General features: G+C 35.8%; 1 protein-coding gene across 1 annotated transcript; it reads right to left on the bottom strand.

Moving 5' to 3' along the window:
• Positions 1-599: 599 nt before the first annotated feature.
• On the bottom strand, positions 600-20,359 carry LOC147406489 (RNA-binding KH domain-containing protein). The gene is made up of 7 exons (XM_086434553.1): positions 20,099-20,359; positions 7,465-7,550; positions 6,593-6,738; positions 5,268-5,402; positions 5,060-5,176; positions 1,514-1,657; positions 600-1,276 (listed from the first exon to the last, which is right to left on the bottom strand). Exons 1-7 carry the CDS (start codon positions 20,206-20,208, stop codon positions 1,130-1,132), a joined length of 885 nt encoding a protein of 294 aa, XP_086290679.1. The 5' UTR covers positions 20,209-20,359; the 3' UTR covers positions 600-1,129.
• Positions 20,360-23,770: the final 3,411 nt, after the last annotated feature.

A 23,770-nucleotide genomic window follows, 5' to 3' on the forward strand; every position in this document is an offset into this window, starting at 1 on the left:
CCAGCGACTGAGGGTACTGGTTGGCCTTAAGGCTCTCCGAATTAAACTTGTGAGATCACACATAAGCATGATTTCAAACATTGTACCATTTTGTAATGCATCAACCAATATGTGCTGCTATTTGAACATTCCGATACGAAATATGCCTGGAATCAAGTTCTGGTGAATATTTTGGCCTACGTCAGTTTGTCTCAATATGTTCCGGTTTGTATCAGGATGTTTCGAATGAAACATTCCGATGAGAATTGGAATGTAATGAAACCAAATCAGAAAGAGAGGACAAGCTAGAAACAACGACTATTTGTAGAACCATATAATGTTTCCTCTCCACTTTCGATGAATATTTGGCATACCCTTTGGTTTCTAACTGATAACATACCCCTTGACCACTATGTACTTATGATATTTCATGGGATGAGTAGACGACCCCTTGCTTTTATAGGTAATGAACATAATTTACGCTGATTCTCATAAAAATGTTGTGTAGAAAACAACAAGAGGTAGCTTTGCATCAGGACCTTGGTCTACTACTAAGTGAATGTACCCAGTGACTGAAAATGGGATTCTATAAACAATGGAAGTCAGCAAAATTCATGGGGTTTCAGAATCTTTTCCATATTCAGAAGCAAAATAAACTTTAAATTTATGTTTTGCATATACAATTATGCGGAAACACATGTATGATGTGGGCACGGCTATTATTTCTTGTTCTTTATAAGGATTTAAACAAACTTATACGTCCAATGTATATGACAGAAATGAAAAGTAAACAAACAATACAAGCACGAAACGGAACTGTAAGCCCAGATATGCATGAATAATCTAGACAGACGGCTGACCTGTTGGGATTGTAGGAAGAAAGGCTTGGGCGCATCAAATGAAGCTAACCCGAACTAAAGAAATTTCCCAATAGAACTTCAGGAGAATGATACAAGAAAGAATAGACGATCAACTTAAGACCTTATGGAAAAAATGATGATTGAAGAGAAACCCATCTGAGACATGTCCAACATGTAAGTACTTCAGCCTTCCAAGGTACCCATAACAGCATCATTAAGAACTCAGTAGCAGTGCCATGAATCTGACACTAATACTCTTTTCTGGGCCCCCAAGCACTCAAAGCTTCTAACTATAGTCCTGTCTTGGCTCGTTTCATTCCTGTACTGTTGAAGGGGGACATGCTTGGGCTCATGTGAGGGCTCTCCTCCCTAAGTGTACCATTTAGCATAGCCAATTCCCTCAATTGTTGCTTCTTGTAGTAATCCAAGGACTCCTCCTGAGAGAAGAAAAGAGTGAGTCCAGAAAGATAACGTGGATTTACAGAAAAAGCTGCAACTTAAAAGAGAATATTAAAAATAGAGAGATTCTACCGCCACGCCAACTTTTGCTAATGCTACCCCAATTCATATGTAAATCACCCAAGAATTAGCACACATCTTGGGGTTGCATTAGCAAAAGTTGGTGTGGCAATAGAAGCTCTCTAAAAATATCAACAAGGAAGTTCCTTTCGCACCACAGGCTTCAAGAGATCTTCTAATATTGCCACCGCTTGATTTAAACGGGAATCAATCACATCAGCAGGAAATTCAGCCTCCAACAATACATGTAACGGCTCATTTAGGTGCTCATATCCGGGCTTATCTCTAAGTTTTTCTTCCTATAGAAAACCAAAAGTTTGTCAACAAAATAATACCTCATGAGAAATGAATTGAAGATATCATTGTAATTGATCCATGAATAATAATTTATAATGAACTCAGAAATCTATAAATACATTGAAATAATCCATTCAGATTTCAATTAAGGGGTGAAAAATTATATGAAAAGAATATCAGAAATTTTCTTCATCTCAGGACAGATCCACAGGTCCACTTAACTGAGAAACTGGTATAAGAATCCTTTTCATCAATAATGAACTAGGGATAAGGGTATTAGGGTACAATTGGCATCATATACCATTATACTCCATAACGATACTGGCCCTCAAATACCATGGCATGCAGAGATAAAGAGAATTTCAACTGAAAACTTCCAATATATATTAAGCAGACCTCCAGTTGGCATTCACCGGGACAAGATAGACATGTGATCCTATTGAATGTCAATTACTCATTTCTTCCTCACCGTACTCAGCCTAGAACTCCATTATGTCTAGATTATATATATATATATATAATTCCCAATTGACAGTTACATGCAATATCTGTATGCAAACATAACACTGTTTAGTGGCGTGAAATTGCTAGGCCTAAAATCAAAATCCCTTACATCTCTGATACTAGTTAGATGGTGTTTCATCGAAAAATACATAAGTAAATCAAATAGTCAGACGAGAAAATAGTTGATGAATCTAAAGGCATCGTATTATTTTCATCTTGTTCTGAGCTCGTCTGCTGTTTACCAAAATCAGTAATCTGTATCTTTTTTCCAGGTGAATTTAGAGCTTTATTTCAACAAATGATTTCTGTGGAGAGTTTCCAGTAACCTACATTGATACTCATTACACTTGTTCTGAAACAATTTAAAATAACCATGCGTACCTCAATACATTATATTTTATGTATAAATAATGCTAGGATTAAAAACATTAAGAAATTAAATGAACTTTATATATGATATATCATACATTCTCATATTGATACACATTGAAAATAATTCCAAGTGAGTTCTCCTCTATGCATCGACCCCCACTTCCTCACTCTATGTACCGTTTCTATCTATATCAAATCAGAATCAAAATGGAAAGGTCCTAATTTTCCCAAATAGATATTAGGGAGCATTTGATTTTCCTTTTTTCCCCAACATGTGATCTATGAAACTGAAAATGCGGGCTTCTTTTTCTAATATCTGAAAAGTTAGGAAAAACAGCAAAAAGATATTTTCTATACATGCTGATATGTTTCATGAAACATACAATCTAGAGATGCATTAGAATTTTCAATATATATAGTAATGTTTTGTTCCGAAATGTCAGACAAAAAAACGAGTGTTATGTAGGCAAAATTCCGAAATGATATGAAGCTTTGAACCATGATGTTGACTTAGAGCTAAGCAAGTATCGGTCATTAGCACAAGAAAAATCCATATTCAATCAATGGGATGTCTAGGAAACTAACTATATTGCAAAATCCACTAATTTTCTTACGCGGGAGGTAAGCCTACTACACCGTCTCATGGGAGAACATCAAAGGTTTCAGCTTGTCTGATTACATCTCACTCTTCGCAAAATAGGTTGCAACCTTATTTGATTATGAGGCCCATAAACTGCTATAGTCACACAACCATATTTTCCCTCCTTCACCACAACCAGTAGAAACATCAACTCCAAGAATCAGTAAAGACGCACCAATTTAGATTCCGTAGCATCACATGAAGAGATGTTTCTAAATGACGATCCCACAAAAATATATATATATATATGTCACTCTTCTTACAGTGTTCAACAACCCATTCCCTTGAGTTACTGTGGGCAATCAGAAGAGAGATGCACATTTGCCATAAACGTCAACCAAGAATTCGTAATAATAGAATAGAGCACAGGTTCACATCTTACTTGCATACAATTTGGTATGTGATGCACATCCATCTCAGGAGAATATGTTATTACTTTATTGTCCTTTAAAACTCCGGAAGATGGACCATTATTTTCGCATATAGAAAAGAAATCAATAATGATTCTCCTACGAAGAACGAACCTGCATTTTGTTTAAGCAAGCATTCCAAGAAAAGAAATACATTTTAAAAGGGACTTTAAATCCTAATACAAAAGCAGAAGAGTCCAAAGAACAATAGAATGATATGACGGAAAAGAACATCCAAACTCAAGGCCCATACCCATCTATCATCCTCTTAAGGGAGAGAAATAATAACGGCAGATACAGTTCAACAGGTTAACAACTAGGTCCATTTCCCAATCTCATATTTATACCAAAATCCCAAGACATTTCATCGGCATGCGAATCATGAAATTCTGCACCAGGTGATCTTTCCTATCATATAGAGAAAAGAGAACAAAGAAATCAACTTAGAGAGTTGAGACACCACACTAATGATCCCCCCAAAATCAAACTATGTCCCACAACCTACTTGAAATCTTACACCTCTAATGAACTTGAGAAAGAATATAAGATTCCTCTACAAAAGCCAACTATACGAGTTGGAAAGGACCTCATTATCCGAACCCAGATTTCTAGCCCGTACATGGATGAAATAACATTTATCCAAAAAACAATGGCTTCTCCGCCACACCTTCAAACCCACTTCCCTAAGAATTTCGTATTCATCACTTTTAGTTTCTTGATTCCAAGCACTCCACATTTCTTATAACCACTCACAGCCTTCCACTCCACAAGTATACATATGGGATCACCCCTCCCCTTCTTTAGATAAATAAGGAGATTTCCAGGTGGCTAACTCACTTCCAAAATATCCTATGATGGGATCTCAGCTAAAGAAGCAGCTTAGTATTCCCCACTTCTCCAACCCAAAAACTTTGTTCTACTAAATTGATACTTAACCCGAGACAGAAATTGAAGCAGCAAAGCATACCTCTCAAGAACCTAAACTCTGCCAAAGTTGCTCCCACAAAAAGTCAAGTGTTTTATGCAAAATCAAAATGGGAAATCTTCAAACCCTTGATACAGACTTTGTATCCTCCCAAAGACTCTACTCACCACAACTCTAGTCAAATATAAAGATAACGAATATGTTTCCTAAGTACTTAAAATTTCCAAAACAAAATAACAATGAAATGAGTGTATAAATGCTAGTACATAAACAAATATGAAAATAGAGACCTCATATATACACAAAAGTGTTTTTTGGGGATATAATCTACAAATTAACAAGTCCCTAGTTTAGAAGAAGGCCATTTTAAGAGAAAGCATTCCACGAGAAACAAAGAATACGAACTTAAACTTCCATGGAAAAAAATCTCCAACAAGAAGAGGTCTGGAGTGTCATTCCAGAAAAACCATGCCCCTTTACCAATTACATTTACATAAGAGAAGAATCCCATAGTACCAAATTACAAATCCAAAAGAAGGGGATCGCATAGTACCTTAACAGAGTCCTTTACTGAGCCTCGACCTCTTATATACACTCTACATTGGGTTGTAGCTTCAACCTTTTTCAAAGAGTTTCCTCGAGGACCCAGGAGACGACCAACAAAGTTGTACTGCCCAAACAACAATAATAAGAGTAACCATGACCAAAACAGAACACAAAACTATAAAATGACAAACAAAAGTAGACATTTGATTGCATACGTTTGGAAACTTGTCAACAGGAACATCTAGTCTGATAACTTTCTTCACAGTGGGACTATTCGGAACTCCAGGAGCTCCATGCCAACCCATCGAAGATGCTTGGAATGCTCCTATACTTTGAAGAAATCCATTTTCCTACAGAAAGAACATAAATAACGTTTCTTATTAATTATATGCATATCATTAGTACCAATTCCATATTGTTAGGAGGGAAAATCTGTTCACATTCAACAATGAATATTGAACTTCATTTTAATAATACTCTAAATTATTCTTGCATTCTTCACTTAAATTTCCTATATCTTTGGTTTTCTCTAGCAAGAAAGTTGAGACAACAACAACAAAGACTTGGGGTCTGCTAAACGAACCACGATTCTTTATTCCACGTGGTCTAGAGCAAAGACTTCTGGCATTGAGACTGAGTTCATATTTTCTTTCACTATATTATCAAGAAGCAAAGTTAAGTTTCTTAAATATCCATAATAAAGAATTCCATATGGTGAGAATGGTTCTGAGATTGCTTCAAAAAGAATTATATAGAAGTATTAGGATGAGGATTAAGTTTTCTTAGATATTCAAAACTAAAGTGATGGGAGTGGTACTACTTACATGTAGAGTAATAGTCAATACTCAAGCTGGGTTAGGAATGATTATTCAAATTGACTCTCACTCTCACTAAAATAGTTTCCACCTTGTTATTGTTTTTAGTCCAATTCCAAATATCTCTCTAAAACTAGACAACTGAAGTGCAATGTACTGGAATAGGGTTTGAAAGTCATTAGTAGAAGAGCCTGTACTTGTAGAATTAACTCAATGATTTAGAACATTCACGTACAAGATGACAAATGACAATGCCATTTACAAATAAGTTAAAATTTCATCTCGAGGCAATGTTTTGTTTGCGAGAAAAATCAAGATAATCTCAACTGAAACATTTCAAGACAATCTGAAACGTTCCAAAAGCATTCAATATTTTGAGGTCAATGTTCCGTTTTGGTCTCAGCCGAAACGGTATAAAACTTCAAATCATGGCTATTCTTGTCGAAAAGACTAGAGATTGATAATGTATGAATATTGTCCTCTCCACACACCTAGTGGCCCTAGTGAAAATGTAGCAAAAAAAGGTATTTGAAGGCAATATTATACATTGGGAATATCTATTTCCATACTTTCCACTCCTATTCTCAATTTTTTAACAATAATTAAAAACAACGGAAGTCAATTAAAATGTATGACCATAACTAGGTCATGTAAAAAACTTCTAACATTCTAATATTCTAGGACTGAAAGCCCCTGATAGGAGGTGTAAAATAGGCTTTGCTTACCTCTCTTTGCATCACAGACCATCTCTCCAGATCCATCGGTCCACCATTTGGGTGTTGAACTGTAGGTCTCAATGGACTCTCATGCTCAATTCTTTCATGATCCACGAAGTTTTGACTTGGTAACAAACCAGTTGTTCGTACAATTTCTGCAATGGAATGAAAAACCAATAAGAATTACAATAAAACAGTGGTTAGGTGCATGTAAGAAAGCATAATATTACCCAAGGGTACGGCAGAGGAACAAGGTTCAGGTCCTAAAGCATAAACCAGGAAATAAAAATAAAATATTAAAACCATAGCTTTCATAATCATTTGAATGTCCTTTGAGTGTTCTTTTTCAAGAATCATGGCAAAAATTGCAGCAAAGTCAATCTTTCTGCTTCTTCTTAATCTATCTTGGAATGTATCAGAATGTTTTGACCGATGCATTCCAAGACATTTCAAAAAGGACCGAAACATTCCTCCAAGCCATTCATTCCAAGGATGTTCCACGACATACATACACACACAAGCAAACAACCATGGATATGAACACTTGTAATAACAAAAGACATGGCTTTGGAAAAAAATTTTGATTGGAGGAACAGGATTTGTTAACCAACCCCAAATTTTTGGGATAATGCTTCAACGACGACGATCATGAACTAGTAAAAATAATTTCCACCCTAATAAAGGAATAAATAGAAAATTACAAGACAAAACATATGGAAAAATAAATCAATCTTAATCTATAGAAGCCAATCTAATCCTAATTTAAAAGATAATCTTAATATTCATGTGATCATGTGGTGGTATTACATACATACTCTATGACAATAGAAGCCAATGAATAAACCATACAAATCATGCATGAACAGAAAAAAGTTACCAACCTTGATTTATAAGCCTGCTACAATGCGGCAGAATTTGTATAAATGGTCCCAATTTCTGCCTCTCTGCCAGCAATTCACCCAAATACCTGCCAAAGTTGTATGGTCCATATTCCAAATCAAAACCCAGTAAAGTCAAAAACAAAATATCTAAACTACAATACATGTTGAACACTCCAAACAATTTTGTCATTCGACTCACAAAATGCCTTGAACGAAAATGTGCATGTAATATCAGTGTCTATATATGTCAGTATATATGTGAGCATGCTTGAACTTGTATGCTAAGCATACAGATAGAATCCTCTAAACCAAATACATTTTTATAAACATACAATTGAACAAATATGTTTCTGGTCTTTTTCTATTTCTATGTATTTGATATAAATAGGAAGTAAAGAAATAAAGCATGAATACTTTTTCTAAGGAATTTTTTTCTTTTCTTCTCTCTCTTTCTCTCCAAACCCTAAATTAAATTTCTACATGGTATCAGAGCACAAGAAGATCAGAGGAACCAAGAATCAAAGAGATACGCACTCAAAAGGAGCCCAATGGCTGTCACCTTCCTTCTCCAGGGCTGCCACCCAACCCCAGAGTTGTCACCATCCATTTTCCAGACAGCAAGGGTTGTCGCCCTCCATTTTCCAGCCAGCAGGGGCTGTCACCCTCCATTTTTCAGCCACCGGGTGTTGTAACACATGGATCTCCAGTAAGTTGGGGCTGTTGCCACCCAGTTTTCAGCCAGTAGGTATCAGAGCACGAGAAGATCAAGGGGACCAATAATCAATGATAACGCACTTGGAAGGAGCCCTAGGGCTGTCACCTTCCTTCTCTAGGGCTGCCACCCAACCCTAGAGTTGTCACCATCCATTTTCCAGACAGCAGGGGTTGTCGCCCTCCATTTTTCAGCCACCAGGAGTTGTAGCACATGGATCTCCAGCAAGTTGGGGATGTCGCCACCCAATTTTTTAGTCATAGTGAGGCAAGACGATGAGGGGAGACAAGAAAGTATTGGGTATTAGGAAATTTAGTTTAGTATTGGGTAAACCCAAAAGGTAGGGTAGGATATGGTAATTTAATTATGAACTTTTGCAAGTATGACTACAATCCCAATGACCAAAATACAAGGCTAGATGAAAAGGGTTAAAAAAAAAGGGAAAAAGATTAAGGGTTGAGGTTTGTAAATTTCAAGAATCAAGAATCAAGAAAAGAGTTTCAAAAATCAAGAATTCTAGAGAATCAAGAACAATGAACTTAAAGAAAATCAAGAAAAAAATAAAGATTAGAAGAAAAGAATGTATATTGGACTCACTCCAAAATGACCCCACACCACACCCATTGTTGGGAAGATCAAGCTCAACATTTCTTTTTATTTATCATATTCTTCATTCATTAATAAAAAATAAAAATAAATAAATAAACCTAATATAATCTATATAAAGAAAATAAATCGAGAATCCTAATCAAACTAAAATACCAAATAAATTAACTTTATTTTTGTAACTTTCTCTCTCCTAATTTTCAGACCCTAATAAACTTAAATCTAAGACAAATTAAAGTTACAAAATTGCCCCTAAATATTATACTAAGACCATGGGCCGATAAAACATCAAAATAAGCCCAAAAAACATAAAATTAAAGCCTTAAAACAGAAATCTAAATAAAAACTAAAATCTATTCTTCAAGATTTAATGTCCCCATCAATTATCCCTGACTGGGAAGATTTCATCATTAGCAAAATAAATTGCAGTAATTATCATCAACAGTTGCGTTCTGCATTATTCTCCTATAGTTGGAGAAAACTCGTCCTCAAGTTTTAAAGTCCTTGAGAGTGATCATTACAATTTGTGGTTCATCTTTTTTGGCCAAGATTAGTCATCGTGCCTTAATGTTGTGTTGAACCATTAATTTCAAATTACGATCTTCTATCTTGACAAAGTCTCCATTGTACCCGTCTGAGATGATTAGGCCGGTTTGAAGTAGTAATGGAACAACTGCATCATGAACAAAAACTGTAGATCTTATCTCCAAAAGATCTTCCTTTGGCTCTTTAGACGTATTTTTCACTTCTTAATCTTGTTCTTGCGTTGATTTTAAAGTTGTAAGCACACCCATCTTCTGAAGCTGATGTTTGATCTGTCCTTTCTTCAATCTACTCTTAGATTGATGGTACCACAGGAGTTGATTTCCATGGACAAACCTAGAGTAGATTTTGTTTGTTTGAACACGTAAAATATTTCGCTCCGCATCAAATGTAGCTTGTACATGTGAGATTCAACCTCAACCCAACACAATATAACAATCTTTTATACGAACCACCTTGTACTCGGCACCATGGATAAAATTTCCCTGACGGAACTAAATGACATAGCCGTAAACATGATAACCACAATAAGTCTTACTTTCAACATTCTGCAAAATCATCTCAGAAAAACTTGTGGAAATCAAATTTTCTTTATATTCATCATTGCACAATACCTTGAATGACTTCCCAGAACGTAAAACAAATCTGATTTTGACTTCCAATACCATTGTAGGAGAATCAGGAAATCTGATCTCATAGAATCAGGAAAATAGGATATGTTTCTTGATTATTCTTGATCACTCCTGACTTTCTAGAATATTCCTGTAATCTTCTACAATAGGATAGTTAGTTGATTATTCTAGATTATTCTTGAATTTCTAGATTATTCTTGTAATAGGATAGTTGGTCTATAAATACCATTATTGGGGCATTTGTAATGATTATCCAAGAATTCTCAATAAATTCAGTTTTTCTACATGGTATCAGAGCACTAGGTTTTGATCTAGGGATTACCTATGGCGGGCCAAAATCCATGGAAGACGGCTTTAACTAGTGCGATCAGCAAGGACTCAACGTCGTAAGGGGAAAGCACCACAAGTTCGAACCTGAACTCCTCCATCTCATTCAGTGGTTCGGAAGGGTCCACAAATTCGTTCCAATTGAATATCCACCGTCTAAATGGAAAAAACTACACGGAATGGTCGTATATCGTTTGTTTAATTTTGGAAGACAAGGAGAAGCTTGGATATCTAACAGGAGAAGTGACAAAACTTGCAGATGTAGATTCGACTCAAGACCTGGAAATCAGAAAATTCTTTGATTATTGCGTGGTTGGTGAACTCAATGAAACCCGCAATTGACAAGCCCTTCATGTTCCTACCGACGGCCAAAGATGTTTAGGAAGCAGTCAGGGATACGTATTCCGATCTAAAAAATTCTTCGTAGATTTTTTGTTTAAAATCCAAACTTTGGCACGTGAAACAGGGTGACCGAGATGTAACCTCCTACTACAACAAGTTGATGACATTGTGGCAGGAGTTAGACCTCTGTTATGATGATGTCTGGGAGTGCACGAATGATAGTGTCCGGTTCATGAAACGACAGGAGAATGATCGTGTATTTATGTTCTTGGCAAGACTTAAAGAGTTAGACGAGGTGTGGGGCAAAATTTTAAGGAAAACTCTTCTGCCAACAATTCGTGAGGCCTTCTCAGATGTTCGGAGAGAAGAAGCACGGCAGAGTGTGATGCTTAACAACAAATCGGTTCCTAGTACTACTAACTCGGAAGTAAAAAGTTCTACCCTTGTAACTCGGGATTTTCAGGAGGAGGTGAAGAAGGATGGTAAGCGTTCTGAACAGCCGTGGTGCGATCACTGCAAATGTCTGTGGCACACACGGGAAACCTACTGGAAAATTCATGGCAAGCTTCAAAACTGGAAGAAGAAGTCTGGTGGAGAGGGACGTACACTTCAGACTAGTGTCTCGGATCAAGAGTAGCAGTCTTCTTCAAGTTCGTTTCCTTTCACCATGGAGCAGATAGACCAATTGTACAAGTTTTTCGAGTCTCAGAAAAATCCTTCTTGTTCTTTGGCTCAAAAAGGTAATTTCCTGAAAGCAGCTCTCATTGGTGTCAACCCTGATCGCACCTGGATCATCAATTCAGTGCAACCGATCATATGACAAGGTTGTCAAATCTTTTTTCTTCGTATAATCCTTGTGCAGGTAATCAGAAAATTAAGATTGCAAATGGCACTCTTCCAGCCATTGCAGGAAAAGGTTCTATTATAGTATCTCCATCACTTACTCTTCACGATGTTCTTCACGTTCCCAAACTTTCCTGTAATCTTTTGTCTGTCAGTAAGCTAGCCCGTGATCAAAACTGTCAAGCTAATTTTTTCCTAACTCATTGTGGATTCCAAGATTTGACCTCGGGGAGGATGATTGGCAGTGCTAAACAGAGTGGAAGACTCTACTTCCTTGATGATGGATCTGAATCGAGGCGACAATCTCAACAAATAAGTTCCTGCTTTGAATCTATTTCTGTTTCTAATAATAATATTATGTTATGGCATTTAAGATTATGTTATCCAAGTTTCAAATATTTAAAACATTTGTTTCCTAAGTTGTTTGGCAATAAAGATCCATCTATGTTTCATTGTGAAATATGTGAATTTGCAAAACACCACCGTACATCTTTTCCTTCACAACCATATAAACCATCAAAACCTTTCACTATTATTCGCAGTGATGTTTGGGGTCCTAATAAGATAAGTACACCTTCTAACAAGAGGTGGTTCATCACATTTACAGATGATTATATTCGACTGTGTTGGGTGTATTTATTGAAAGAAAAATTAGAGGCCAAACGCGTTTTTAAAAATTTTTACAATATGGTACAAACTCAATTTCAAACTAACATACAAGTTTTCAAGAGTGATAATGGGATAGAGTATTTTAACATGACCTTGGAAAAAAAATTTCTTGAAAAAGGAATAATTCATCACAGTTCTTGCATCGATACACCCCAACAGAATGGTGTTGCAGAAAGAAAAAATAAACATCTGTTGGAGGTGGCTCGCGCATTACTTTTTGCAACTAAAATTCCCAAGTATCTGTGGGGAGAGGCTGTTTTAACTGTTGCGTACTTAATAAACAGAATGCCCTCCAAAGTTTTACAATTTCAAACTCCTTTCCAAGTTTTCACAAATTATTTTCCAACTGCTAGACTTTCTGTTGATCTACCTCTAAAAATATTTGGTTGTACGATTTTTGTTCATGAACATCGATAAATTAGAAAACTTGAGCCCAGAGCTATAAAATGTGTATTCATTGGTTACTCCCCAACTCAGAAAGGCTATAAATGTTTTGACCCGATATCGAAAAAATGTTTTGTCACAATGGATGTTACATTTTTTGAAAAACAACCATATTTTAAGAATATTCATCTTCAGGGGGAGATTTTTAAGGAAGATTCATTTAACTCGGGCGATGTTTTTCTATCAGATTATGTGTTTCTCTCGCAAGAGTCTGAGTCTAGTATCTCTGCACCTACAGTAAATGGCCAAGATTCGTTCCTTGAAACTCCTCCTACTATGAGTGATGTTTCCCCTGAGTCTAGGCCTACATTTGAAAAACAATCTAAAAATCAGAATTCTGAACAATAATTTTTGGAAATCGAAAATAAAGAATAGCTTACTATAATGTCACAACATGATAATAGATTCAAGGAAGGTGACCGAACTTGGAAAGGGATTGTTTACTTGAAGAAGAATCATAAGAAAAGGAAAGACGAATTGACTCTACAGCACAACCATGATTCTGAACCAAGGACGAATCAACAATCTGAGTCGGTTACAGGTAATTCTCTTTCTCTTCCCAACAGTCATTCTAAGTCTTCTGATTTAGACATTCTTATAGCTCTTCGTAAAAGGGTTAGATCTTATACTAGTCATCCACTATCTAAATTTGTGTCATATTCAAAATTGTCTTCATCTTTTGCTGCTTTTACCTCTCAATTGTCCAATGTAGAAATTCATAACAGTGTACAGGAGGCTCTAAAAACTCCAAAGTGGAAGGAAGCAGTACTTGAACAGATGAGAGCTCTTGAGAAGAACAATACTTGGAGTGTTGAGGCATTGCCAGCTGAGAAGACCACTGTGGGTTGTAAATGGGTCTTCACTGTGAAGTACAACTCTGATGGTTCAGTGGAAAGATACAAGGCTAGGTTGGTGGCAAAGGGATTCACCCAGACATATGGCATTGATTATTCTGAGACATTTGCTCCTGTTACAAAATTAAACACGGTGAGAGTACTTTTATCTATTACTGCTAATCTGAACTAGCCCTTGCAACAACTAGATGTGAAGAATGCCTTCCTCAATGGTGACTTGAAGGAAGAAGCGTACATGGATAATCCGCCGGGCTTTGAGGAGAAGTTTGGCTCAAGAGTATGCAAACTAAAAAAGTCCATGTATGGTCTCAAACAGTCTCCAAGGGCTTGGTTTGAGAAGTTCACACAGTCTGTCAGAAAACAAGGATATTCTCAAGGACAAGCTGATCATACCTTGTTTTTCAAGTTCTCTCATGAAGGAAAGGTTGTTGTGCTAATAGTTTATGTTGATGATATTATTCTCACAAGTGATGATGTGATCGAAATAGAGAGACTGAAGAAGAGCCTTGCATTAGAATTCGAGATCAAGGATTTAGGAGCGCTAAGATATTTCATTGGCAAGGAAGTTGCTCGTTCAAGGAAAGGAATCGTTGTCTCTCAACGAAAGTATATTCTTGATCTTTTGAAGGGTTGAGTGGTTGCAGACCGGCTAAGACTCCCATGGATCCCAATGTAAAGCTTTGGGAAAAGGGAAGTGTTCCTGTTGATACTGGTAGATACCAGTGATTAGTTGGAAAACTAATCTATTTATCTCATACTCGACCGGATATTGCCTTCTCTATCAGTGTTGTTAGTCAATTTATGCACGCACCTTATGAAAAACACCTCGAGGCAGTCTACCGAATTTTGAGATATTAAAATCTACTCCTGGAAAAGGTTTATTTTTCAAAAAGACAAATCAAAGGAGTGTTGAGGTATTTACAAATGTAGATTGGGCAGATTGGGTGAATGACAGGAGATCTACTTCAGGGTATTTCACCTTTGTGTGGGGAAACTTGGTTACCTGGCGAAGCAAGAAGCAAAATGTTGTTGCCAGAAGTAACGTAGAGGCTAAGTTTAGAGCAATGGCTCAAGGGATCTGTGAGGTATTGTGGATATACAAAATCCTCGAAGAACTCAAGATGACTGTGGAACTTCCTTTGAAGTTGTACTGCAACAGCAAGGCTGCAATAAGTATTGCTCACAATCCTGTCCAGCATGATAAGACGAAGCACATTGAGATTGATCGACATTTCATTAAGGAAAAAATTGAAGCTGGAACTGTTTGTCGTTTGTGCCTTCTAGTCAACAAACAACCGACATCTTGACTAAGGGGCTTGCTAGACCTAACTTTGAATATCTGATAAGCAAGTTGGGCATGATTGACATCTATGCACCAACTTGAGGGGGAGTGTAAGAGAATCAAGAAATCTGATCTCATAGAATCAGGAAAATAGGATATTCTTCTTGATTATTCTTGATCACTCTTGACTTTCTAGAATATTCCTGTAATCTTCTACAATAGGATAGTTGGTTGATTATTCTAGATTATTCTTGAATTTTTAGATTATTCTTATAATAGGATAGTTGGTCTATAAATACCACTATTGGGGCATTTGTAATGATTATCCAAGAATTCTCAATAAATTCAATTTTTCTACAACTATCTCTATCTATTCCAAGTTTAGCTTTGATATCAAATCTGATGCACGATGATGAAGGGAGAAGAAAATATGGGGTAATAGGTAATTTGGTTTAGGATTGGGTAAACCCAAAAGATAGGGTAGGATATGGTAATTTAATTATGAACTTTTGCAAGTATGACCACAATCTCAATGACTAAAATACAAGACTAGATGAAAAGGATTAAAAAAAAATGGGAAAATGATTAAAGGTTGAGGTTAGTAAGGTTCAAGAATCAAGAAAGGGGTTTCAAGAATCAAGAATTCTAGAAAATCAAAGAACTAAAAGAAAATAAAGAAAAGAAAAAAAATAAAAATTAGACGAAAAGAATGTATATTGGATTCACTACAAAATGGCCCTCACACCACACCAATTATTGGGAAGATCAATCTCAAGTTTTCTTTTATTCATCATATCCTTCATTCATGAATAATAAAAAAATCCTAATACAATCTATATAAAGAAAATAAATCAAGAATCCGATTCAAACTAAAATACCAAATAAATTAACCTTATTTTCGTAACTTTCTCTCCTAATTTTCAAACCCTAACAAACTTAAATATAAGAAAAAATATAATTACAAATTGTCCATAAATATTATACTAAGATTATGGGCCAATAAAACATCAAAATAAACCCAAAAAATATATAATTAAAGTCTTAAAACAAATATTTAAATGAAAACTAAAATCTACTCTTCAAGATTTGATGTCCCCATCAATTCTCCTCGGCTGGGAAGATTTCACCACTGGCGGAAATAAAATTGTAGTAATTATCATCATCGGTTGCATTCTGCATTATATAAAGAACAATTGCCACCCAGTTTTCAGCCAGTAGGTGTTGTCGCCCTCTATTCTTTGGCCAATAGCAATCATCAATGTCATCTTTTAGCCCAATAGAGTCGCACCCTACAAAAAATTAGATCTGTAATGTTTTAGGGGCTGTCTCTCCTCCTCTAAATTCCTTGAAAGTTAGATCTCTACTCAAGCTTCGTCGGCTGGTCTAAACCCTTGTTTTGGTTGTTATAGCCCATGTAACGGTTGTAATAGCCCCAAACATCAGTAAACAATTTTTTTTGTTCCTAGAATGGAGAGTAAAGCCCATTTTAATGGTTGAGTAGTTGTCCAGTGTTTCTGAGTTATATTTCGTACGATCTGAATTTTTCCGTGAGTTTTTCTGCTCTCAAAGTCATGTCAAATGTCAATTAAAGGCAATCTACTAATAGTGGGTTTGGATTCCCTCAAGTCAGAGACGAAAATCCCAATCTACAAATCACCCCAATCAACCTCTATGGCACTAACTATTCGGAATAGGCTCAATCTGCTAAGTTGACCATTCATGGGAAAAGAAAAGCCGACTATCGCAATGGGAAAGAGAAACAACCTAACCTTCAAATCCCAAGTACGAACAATGGGGTGCTGAAAATTCTTTGGTTATGTCTTGGTTGTTGTATCAATGCAACCTCAGATTAGCAGAGAATATTTATTCTTGAAAATAGAATAACAAATTTGAGAATCAGTGACTCAGACTTATTCCTAGGCTAAGAACAGTGCTAGGATTTATCAGTTGGAACAGAATATACGCCATCTCAAACAGGTAGAGAAGACATTATCAGGCTATTTTTTTTACTTGCACAATATGTGGGAAGAGTTAGATCATTACTTACCTTTTGATTGGAAAAATTCAAAAGGTTGCATAATTCAACAAGCATATTTAGACACGCCATGCATTCCAGTGTCTAGCAAGTTTAAATCTTGAGTTTAAGATGATTTGAAGTCAGATTCTGAATAGGGGTCATCTTCCTTCTTTGAATACAGTTTATTCATATGTTCAATGTGAGGAAAGTCGATGATCAGCTATGGGATAGTTGAATATTCCCGTGAGTGATATATCTGCCAAAGTGGAAGAGAGACTTCAAGGGATAAGAAATTTGGTAAATCCACACATGGATTCAATGATAGAAAGAAATTGAAACGTGATCATTGTGGCAAGTTTCGTCACATTCGAGCAAAGTGTTGGGACTTGATAGATCGTCTCGACTCATTCTAGCCTAAGAGTTGTTCTTCTGCAACTCACAATGCTTCCAGTGCAGATATGACAGGTGATTCCCCGAGTTCTAAGATATCAACTTCGGTGGTATATGCAGCATTCCCTCAAGATGATATTGTTCATCTTCAAGCTCTATTGGATGGTTCCACTACGGCTTCTTCTTTCGCACACAAAGGTACCTTTGCTTCCGCTCATCATGTTTCCTCATCTCACTCCACTTCCTAAATGCTAGACCCAAGAGCTTCAGATAACATGACAGGTATATCATATTTCTTTTGGTCTTATAGCCCTTGTTTAGACAAGGACAAAGACACATTATTATATGTTAAGCTAGACGAAGTTTGTCATTGCCCAAACATTGTCACTCATCTTATCCAACAAGTTTGAATAAAAAAAGTTCTTAATTTTCTCTTGTGCATTCTGATGTTTGGGGACCTTCTCTTGTTAATTTTTTATTGGACTTTCATTATGTTGTTAATTTTGTAGATGACTATAATCGATGTATTTGATGAAAATAAAAAATGATGTTTATTCGATATTCAAAGACTTTTGTGCTATGTTCCTCACTCAGTATGGAAAGAAGATCAAGGTCCTTCGATCAAACAAAGGGGGAGAATACTCGTATGGAGGTCTTCAAGAATTATGTGTTGCACAAGGGAACGAACAACGAACCATGTGTCTCTACACACCCAATAGAATAGTACTACAGAAAGAAAAAATCATCATTTGATAGAATTAGGGAGAGCCCTGCTGATTGGGATGCATGTCCCAAAAAATTTCTGGTCTGAAGCCGTCCTTACGACTTGCTATATCATTAATCGTACTCCCTCAAGTGTCTTAAACTTTCAACCACCTCTAACAGTTCTGAGTCCATATCGTCCTTTGTTTTTTGTGATTCTACGAGTATTTGGATGTACTTTTTTTTACTCACATCTTTGGCTATGCACGTACTAAACTTGATCATAAGTCTTTGAAGTGTGTTTTCCTTGGTCACTCTAGTTCCCAAAAGGGCTATAAGTGTTATCATCCATCTATTCGTCGTTGCTTTGTAACTATAGATATCACATTCTTTGAGGACTAGCCTTATTTTCCTAGTTCTGATCCTCATCTTATTCAGAGGAAATGGTTTCTTCCATCCACTAACCAAGAGCCTCTTCACGAGATATCGTCTTCAATTATGTTGCCCATTATTCCCGACTCTATTGTAAAACATGTGCAACCAACAACATCAGTGCCTAATCTATTTGGACGCACCTACACCACGAAAGGGAGCCATTGAAGATGTACCACATTACACTCTTGAGGAGCCAAGTCATGTTTCCATAACTTCACCACCGACATCTCCAGCTCCTAACGTCAATGTTCTGATTGTCCACTTTAAAGGAAACGTATTTATACATCGCACTTTATTTCTCAATTCATTTCATATCATAGTGTGTCTCCTTAACGTTCCTTTGTAACTACCTCGTCTTCTATTTCCATTCCCTTCAGTGCGAAAGAAGCTCTCTCCAATCCCAAGTGGAAATAAGCCATGGACGAGGAAATGAGAGCCTTAGACAAAAACAATATTTGAGAGTTAGAGCAATTACCATAGGGGAAACAATCTATTGGGTGCAAATGGGTCTTCAAAGTGAAGTATAAGTCAGATGCTTCGTTTGATAGGTACAAGACCAGGTTGATTGCCAAAGGTTATGCACAAACATATGGTATAGATTATCAGGAAACCTATGCTCCAATTGCAAAAATGAATTTCAATCATGTTCTGCTATCTTTGGTTGCAAAGTTCTCTTGGAAGTTTCACCATCTAGATGTGAAGAATGCATTCTTGCATGGTGAGTAGCAAGAAGAAGTATACATGGATGTCCCTCTGGGAGTCAGATTTTCTAATGCTGATGGAAAAGTGTGTCAGTTAAAGAAGTCATTATACGGTCTCAAGTAGTCACCGCGAACATGGTTTGAGAGATTCAAATTTGTTATGGAGGATGTGGGATACAAACAATGTCGGGTTGATCATACATTATTTGTGAAGCAGAATGGCAACAAGACTACAGTTCTTATAGTCTACGTCGATGATATTGTTATTATAGAAAACTATCCCCCATAGATACAGAATTTGAAAAATCTTCTTGGAGAATGATTTGAAGTTAAGGATCTTGGACCCCTCGAATATTTTTTGGGTATTGAGGTGGCTAGCTCCAAGACAAGCATTATTATTTCCCAACGGAAGTTTGTGTTGGATCTACTTCAGGAAGAAGAAAAGCTTGGAGTTAAAACCAATTGACACTCCCATTGAGTCAAATTATCGATTGGAAAAAAGTGATGGCGAAGTTTTTGAGGATATCACTCGTTACCAACATCTAGTTGGAAAATTGATATACTTATCTCTTACAAGACCAGATATTGCCTAGGCAATGAGTGCTGTCAGTCAATTCATGCATACGCCTCGTACGACTCATCTTGACGTTGCTTTACGTATTCTTCAATACGTGAAAGGATACCCTGGAAATGGATTATTATTCCGGTCGCATGGCCATATGTGTATACATTCAATGTTTCGGGAATGTATAAGTCTGAGGCAATTTTTTTTTCTTGACTGAAACATTACCTCGAGACGAGACTTTAGACCTTGTGCAAACTCGCATACATACATATACACATACATATAAGAATCAACAGAATCAGAAATCACAAGTTCTGTAATACTTCACAAAGGATAACTAATCTAAAGCTATTATATGTAGCATTATATATGTGTACATATATACAAAACAACATAGTTACATACACACTTACATGAACACATAGACATAAGGTTACATCTATGTGTACATACATACATAGATGACGAATACATCTGATAAGAGGCAGAATCGAGATCATATATCCAATATATACTAAGTAATGAAATGGATCGAACCAATATAAGACGAAAGTGATTGAAGAGATGAACCTTTCGCGATCTAAAGAAGCAGAGGGAGGCGGCCTGTGCGGAGATGCATGGCCATGGAGTCCAGAAGGAGAGTATTGGAAATAACTTCCAGGAGGGATTCTATCGCCCATCACTGTCGGTGTAGACTCCTTTCCTGGGTACGCAGATAAAACCTACTCAACTCTCTCTCTCTGAACGAAACAGAGATAAGAGGAGCAGCAGAAGTCTCCCGTCAATTGGGCATATTTTTATGTGAAGATCAATAGAAGAATCTAGTATATTATATACAATTAATTAATTAATTAATACCAAATAAATTAAAAATAAAAATAAAAATCAGTGAAATGTGGAAAATTCGGCCAGGCGAGATGGGACCCACACCAGACTTTTGCTGGGTTGGCAAGCTCGACCGACTCCTCTCTCTCTCTCTTGGGAAAAGAGAGAGAAAGATGAGAACATGGCTTTGCTGTATTAACAGAACAGCAAATCATTGAATTGCCCTTGTTGTCGAATCATAAATGTAAATAATACTCTCTATTGACGTGGAATGTGCACAGAATCATAGATACTTTCCTTATGGGTCTCAAGAAAAAAGTATATGATTGAGGGTATGTTTTAGTGTCTTTTCTTTTAGTCAAATTAGGACTACTCTATTTACATTGAATTGTATTAATGAATATTTAGTTATTTTCCAAAATAACTCACGAATGGCACATAGAATTTTCGAATAATACAAGAAATAGAGTCTTAGCAAGTTGGCACGTTCGAATTTTTGAAGAGACTTCTATCGCCCATCACTGTCGTCTATCGAAGTAGACTTTAACAAATTTGGCAAGTTGGCACATTCATGCTTGATCTTATATCATTTTTTTTTATCGTTGGTTAATTTTATTGGATTCAAGTTTTTATGTTCTTATGAATTTGTTTTACTTTTTTTTTTTTTTTTTACATTTACATATTTGGAGGAGGGTTCAAATTTTCTTAACTAATTAGAAAATAATAAATCCTTCTTTTTTTCATTCATTTGATCATAACAAAATTCTTGGAGGTGTTCTTTTTATTCTTTATTAAAGGTTTTGTAAAACATTATTTTATTTTAAAATCGTTAGAATTTGGTTGTGCCTACGAGCCCGATCATTCTCTTTGGGGTTGAGGGGGTAAAAGAGAAAATATAATAAAATTAAAAGGATATTATCAAAAAAAAAATGTAGACTAATAAATGTAATAAAATTAGAGGGGTATTACTGAAAATAAGGGATTAGAAAAAAGAAAATAAAATTGAAAGGGTATTATACAAATTGGGTAGAAGAGAAAAAAGCAACAAAGTTGAACATGTACGTATTCTTGAAAAAGGAGAAGAGAGAAGAGATAGTAAACTTGAAATTGTTACTCAAGATAAGTGCTAAATTCACAATATTGAGGTCAAACAACCATTGTATTTTGTTATTTAGATCTATTGAATTGAAGTTTTGTCTTAAAAGTTATTTATTTATTTTAGTTATTATTGGCCCTTCTTCTTTAATTTTAATGACATTTATTTCAAATTTATAAAATTTACAAGAACCATACTCAGAGAAATCGTTACTTAATTCTTGAAAATTTCAAGAGGGAGCCTTTAGTTTGTCTTACGAGAAATTGGAACATGTGAAGTAGAAGCTTTAAGGTTTTTAGACAAAAAATATATATATATATATATATAGGGTAGCGTTCAAGGGCAAACTTTTTAGCAAACTTTTTGGCAAAACATTTTTCAAAACATGGGTTAGAGGTTTTGGAATGGGCTGATTTTTGGTGAGGATGATCTTTACGATGAGTAGATCATCCGCACCAAAAATCAGCTCATTCCAAAACTTCTAACCCATGTTTACCAGTTGAAAAATCGTGGACCGTCCATTTTTTGTAAACTGTTTTTGATGGGGTTAGAAGTTTTGGAATGGGCTGATTTTTGGTGATGACGATCTCCTCACCATAGAGATCATCCTCACCAAAAATCAGCCCATTCCAAAACCTCTAACTCATGTTTTGAAAAATGTTTTGCCAAAAAGTTTGCTAAAAAGTTGGCCATTGAACGCCCCCCATATATATATATATATATATATATATATATATATATATATATATATATTTCAATTGAATCATCATGATTCACAATAATTTATTCATCTTTGTAATTTTCAAAGTAGATTTGTCAATTATATTTCACAATGTTCATTTTTCTAATAATTTAACTTCATCTCATATTCCAAATTTTAGAAAATTATATATCATTTCAAAATTTTATTTGAAATAATGTTGTTATTCTTCGAGGGCTTGTAGTGAATTTTATATTATATATGCATTAAGATTTTCATTCATAACATAAGTTTGGATTGCCTTCGACATAATGGTTAAGTTAACGACTTTGGGGATGGCCCATATTGTGAAGTGCATTGTATAAGAAACCTATAAATAAATTATGTTTGTGCCTCGGGTTGGAATAAATTTCCACAACTCGTCCCCACCTACAGATCAATTGACATTTTTCACAAATTTTACAAACAGAGGCCCTCAACCAGCTCAAGTGGATGGTGTGTAAATTTTTTATGCTAGCGATCTCTAATAAGCCTACTCTTGGAAATTGAACAAATTATTATAATCTTATACGTAGGTAATTATGTTAATTTTCTTTACATCATTTATTAAATTGTTATTAACTATTGAAAATGATTATGGTTTTTTACTCGATATCGTTTTTCTAACATTTTTATAAAATAACCTTTAAAGTGCTTGATAAGTCTGGCATTGGGGTAAATCTCATTTTAATGCAATAGTTTCCGTGTCTTCTTGGGTCATTATATGGTGTTTATGGCTTCAAACAAATGTTGTAAGTTTTGAAGATGAGAAGCTTGGGATTGTTGAAGTTATCCCAAAAGATTAAACATTGGTTGATCGAGTTGGTGTGAGTTCTAACCTACAAGAAACAGAATGTTGTAGATAGGAGCGGAGCCAAGATTTTCTTTTAGTGGGAGCAAACTTATAATTAATTGGAGGAGGAGGAGGGGGCAAAAATTGAAAGAAGATGAGGGAGTGCAGACAACAGGGAAGCAGGGCATTTCAGTAGTTCAAAATGTAGGTTATCTCAAATTTAAGCATAAATTCAAGGGTATCTAAAATGTCCAAAAAAGTTGAGTGGGGCAATTGCCCCCAATGTCTCCTTACTAGCTCCACCCCTCGTTGTAGATGAAAATCTGAGGTTGGCAATCACATGATCTAACCCCCCCCCAATCTAGGTAGAATTGTTTAGAGAGATTTTGATGGTGGCGAGCATGTCCATAGATACGTTTTCTCCGACATCTATATATATGTCTGCGCCACCACGTCAAGGTGTCCTCGCTGAGGTCACTCCTGCACAACTCTTTAGAAAAATTAAAAAAAAAAATTTATTGGACCACAAATAAATTTTATTTATTAAAATATTTGGAAACTTGAAAATATAAATAAAATTTCCAACTAGGGTGTACACTAATATCGCCAATTTTACAGGGGTAACAAAAAGTTTTGGCAAGGGAGGTATGCACTAATATCGTCAATTTCACAGGAGATAATGCTAAAATTCTGCAACAACAACGATGGCGAAGATCGTGACGTGGCAACAACACTAGCGCAAAGAAACCCAGTTCGTCTAGTCTTCTACCTAAGACGAACTCCTAAGAA

The sequence above is a fragment of the Akebia trifoliata genome, chromosome 3, assembly GCF_017979445.1.
Source record: "Akebia trifoliata isolate Shusen 1 chromosome 3, ASM1797944v1, whole genome shotgun sequence".
NCBI lineage: Eukaryota > Viridiplantae > Streptophyta > Magnoliopsida > Ranunculales > Lardizabalaceae > Akebia > Akebia trifoliata.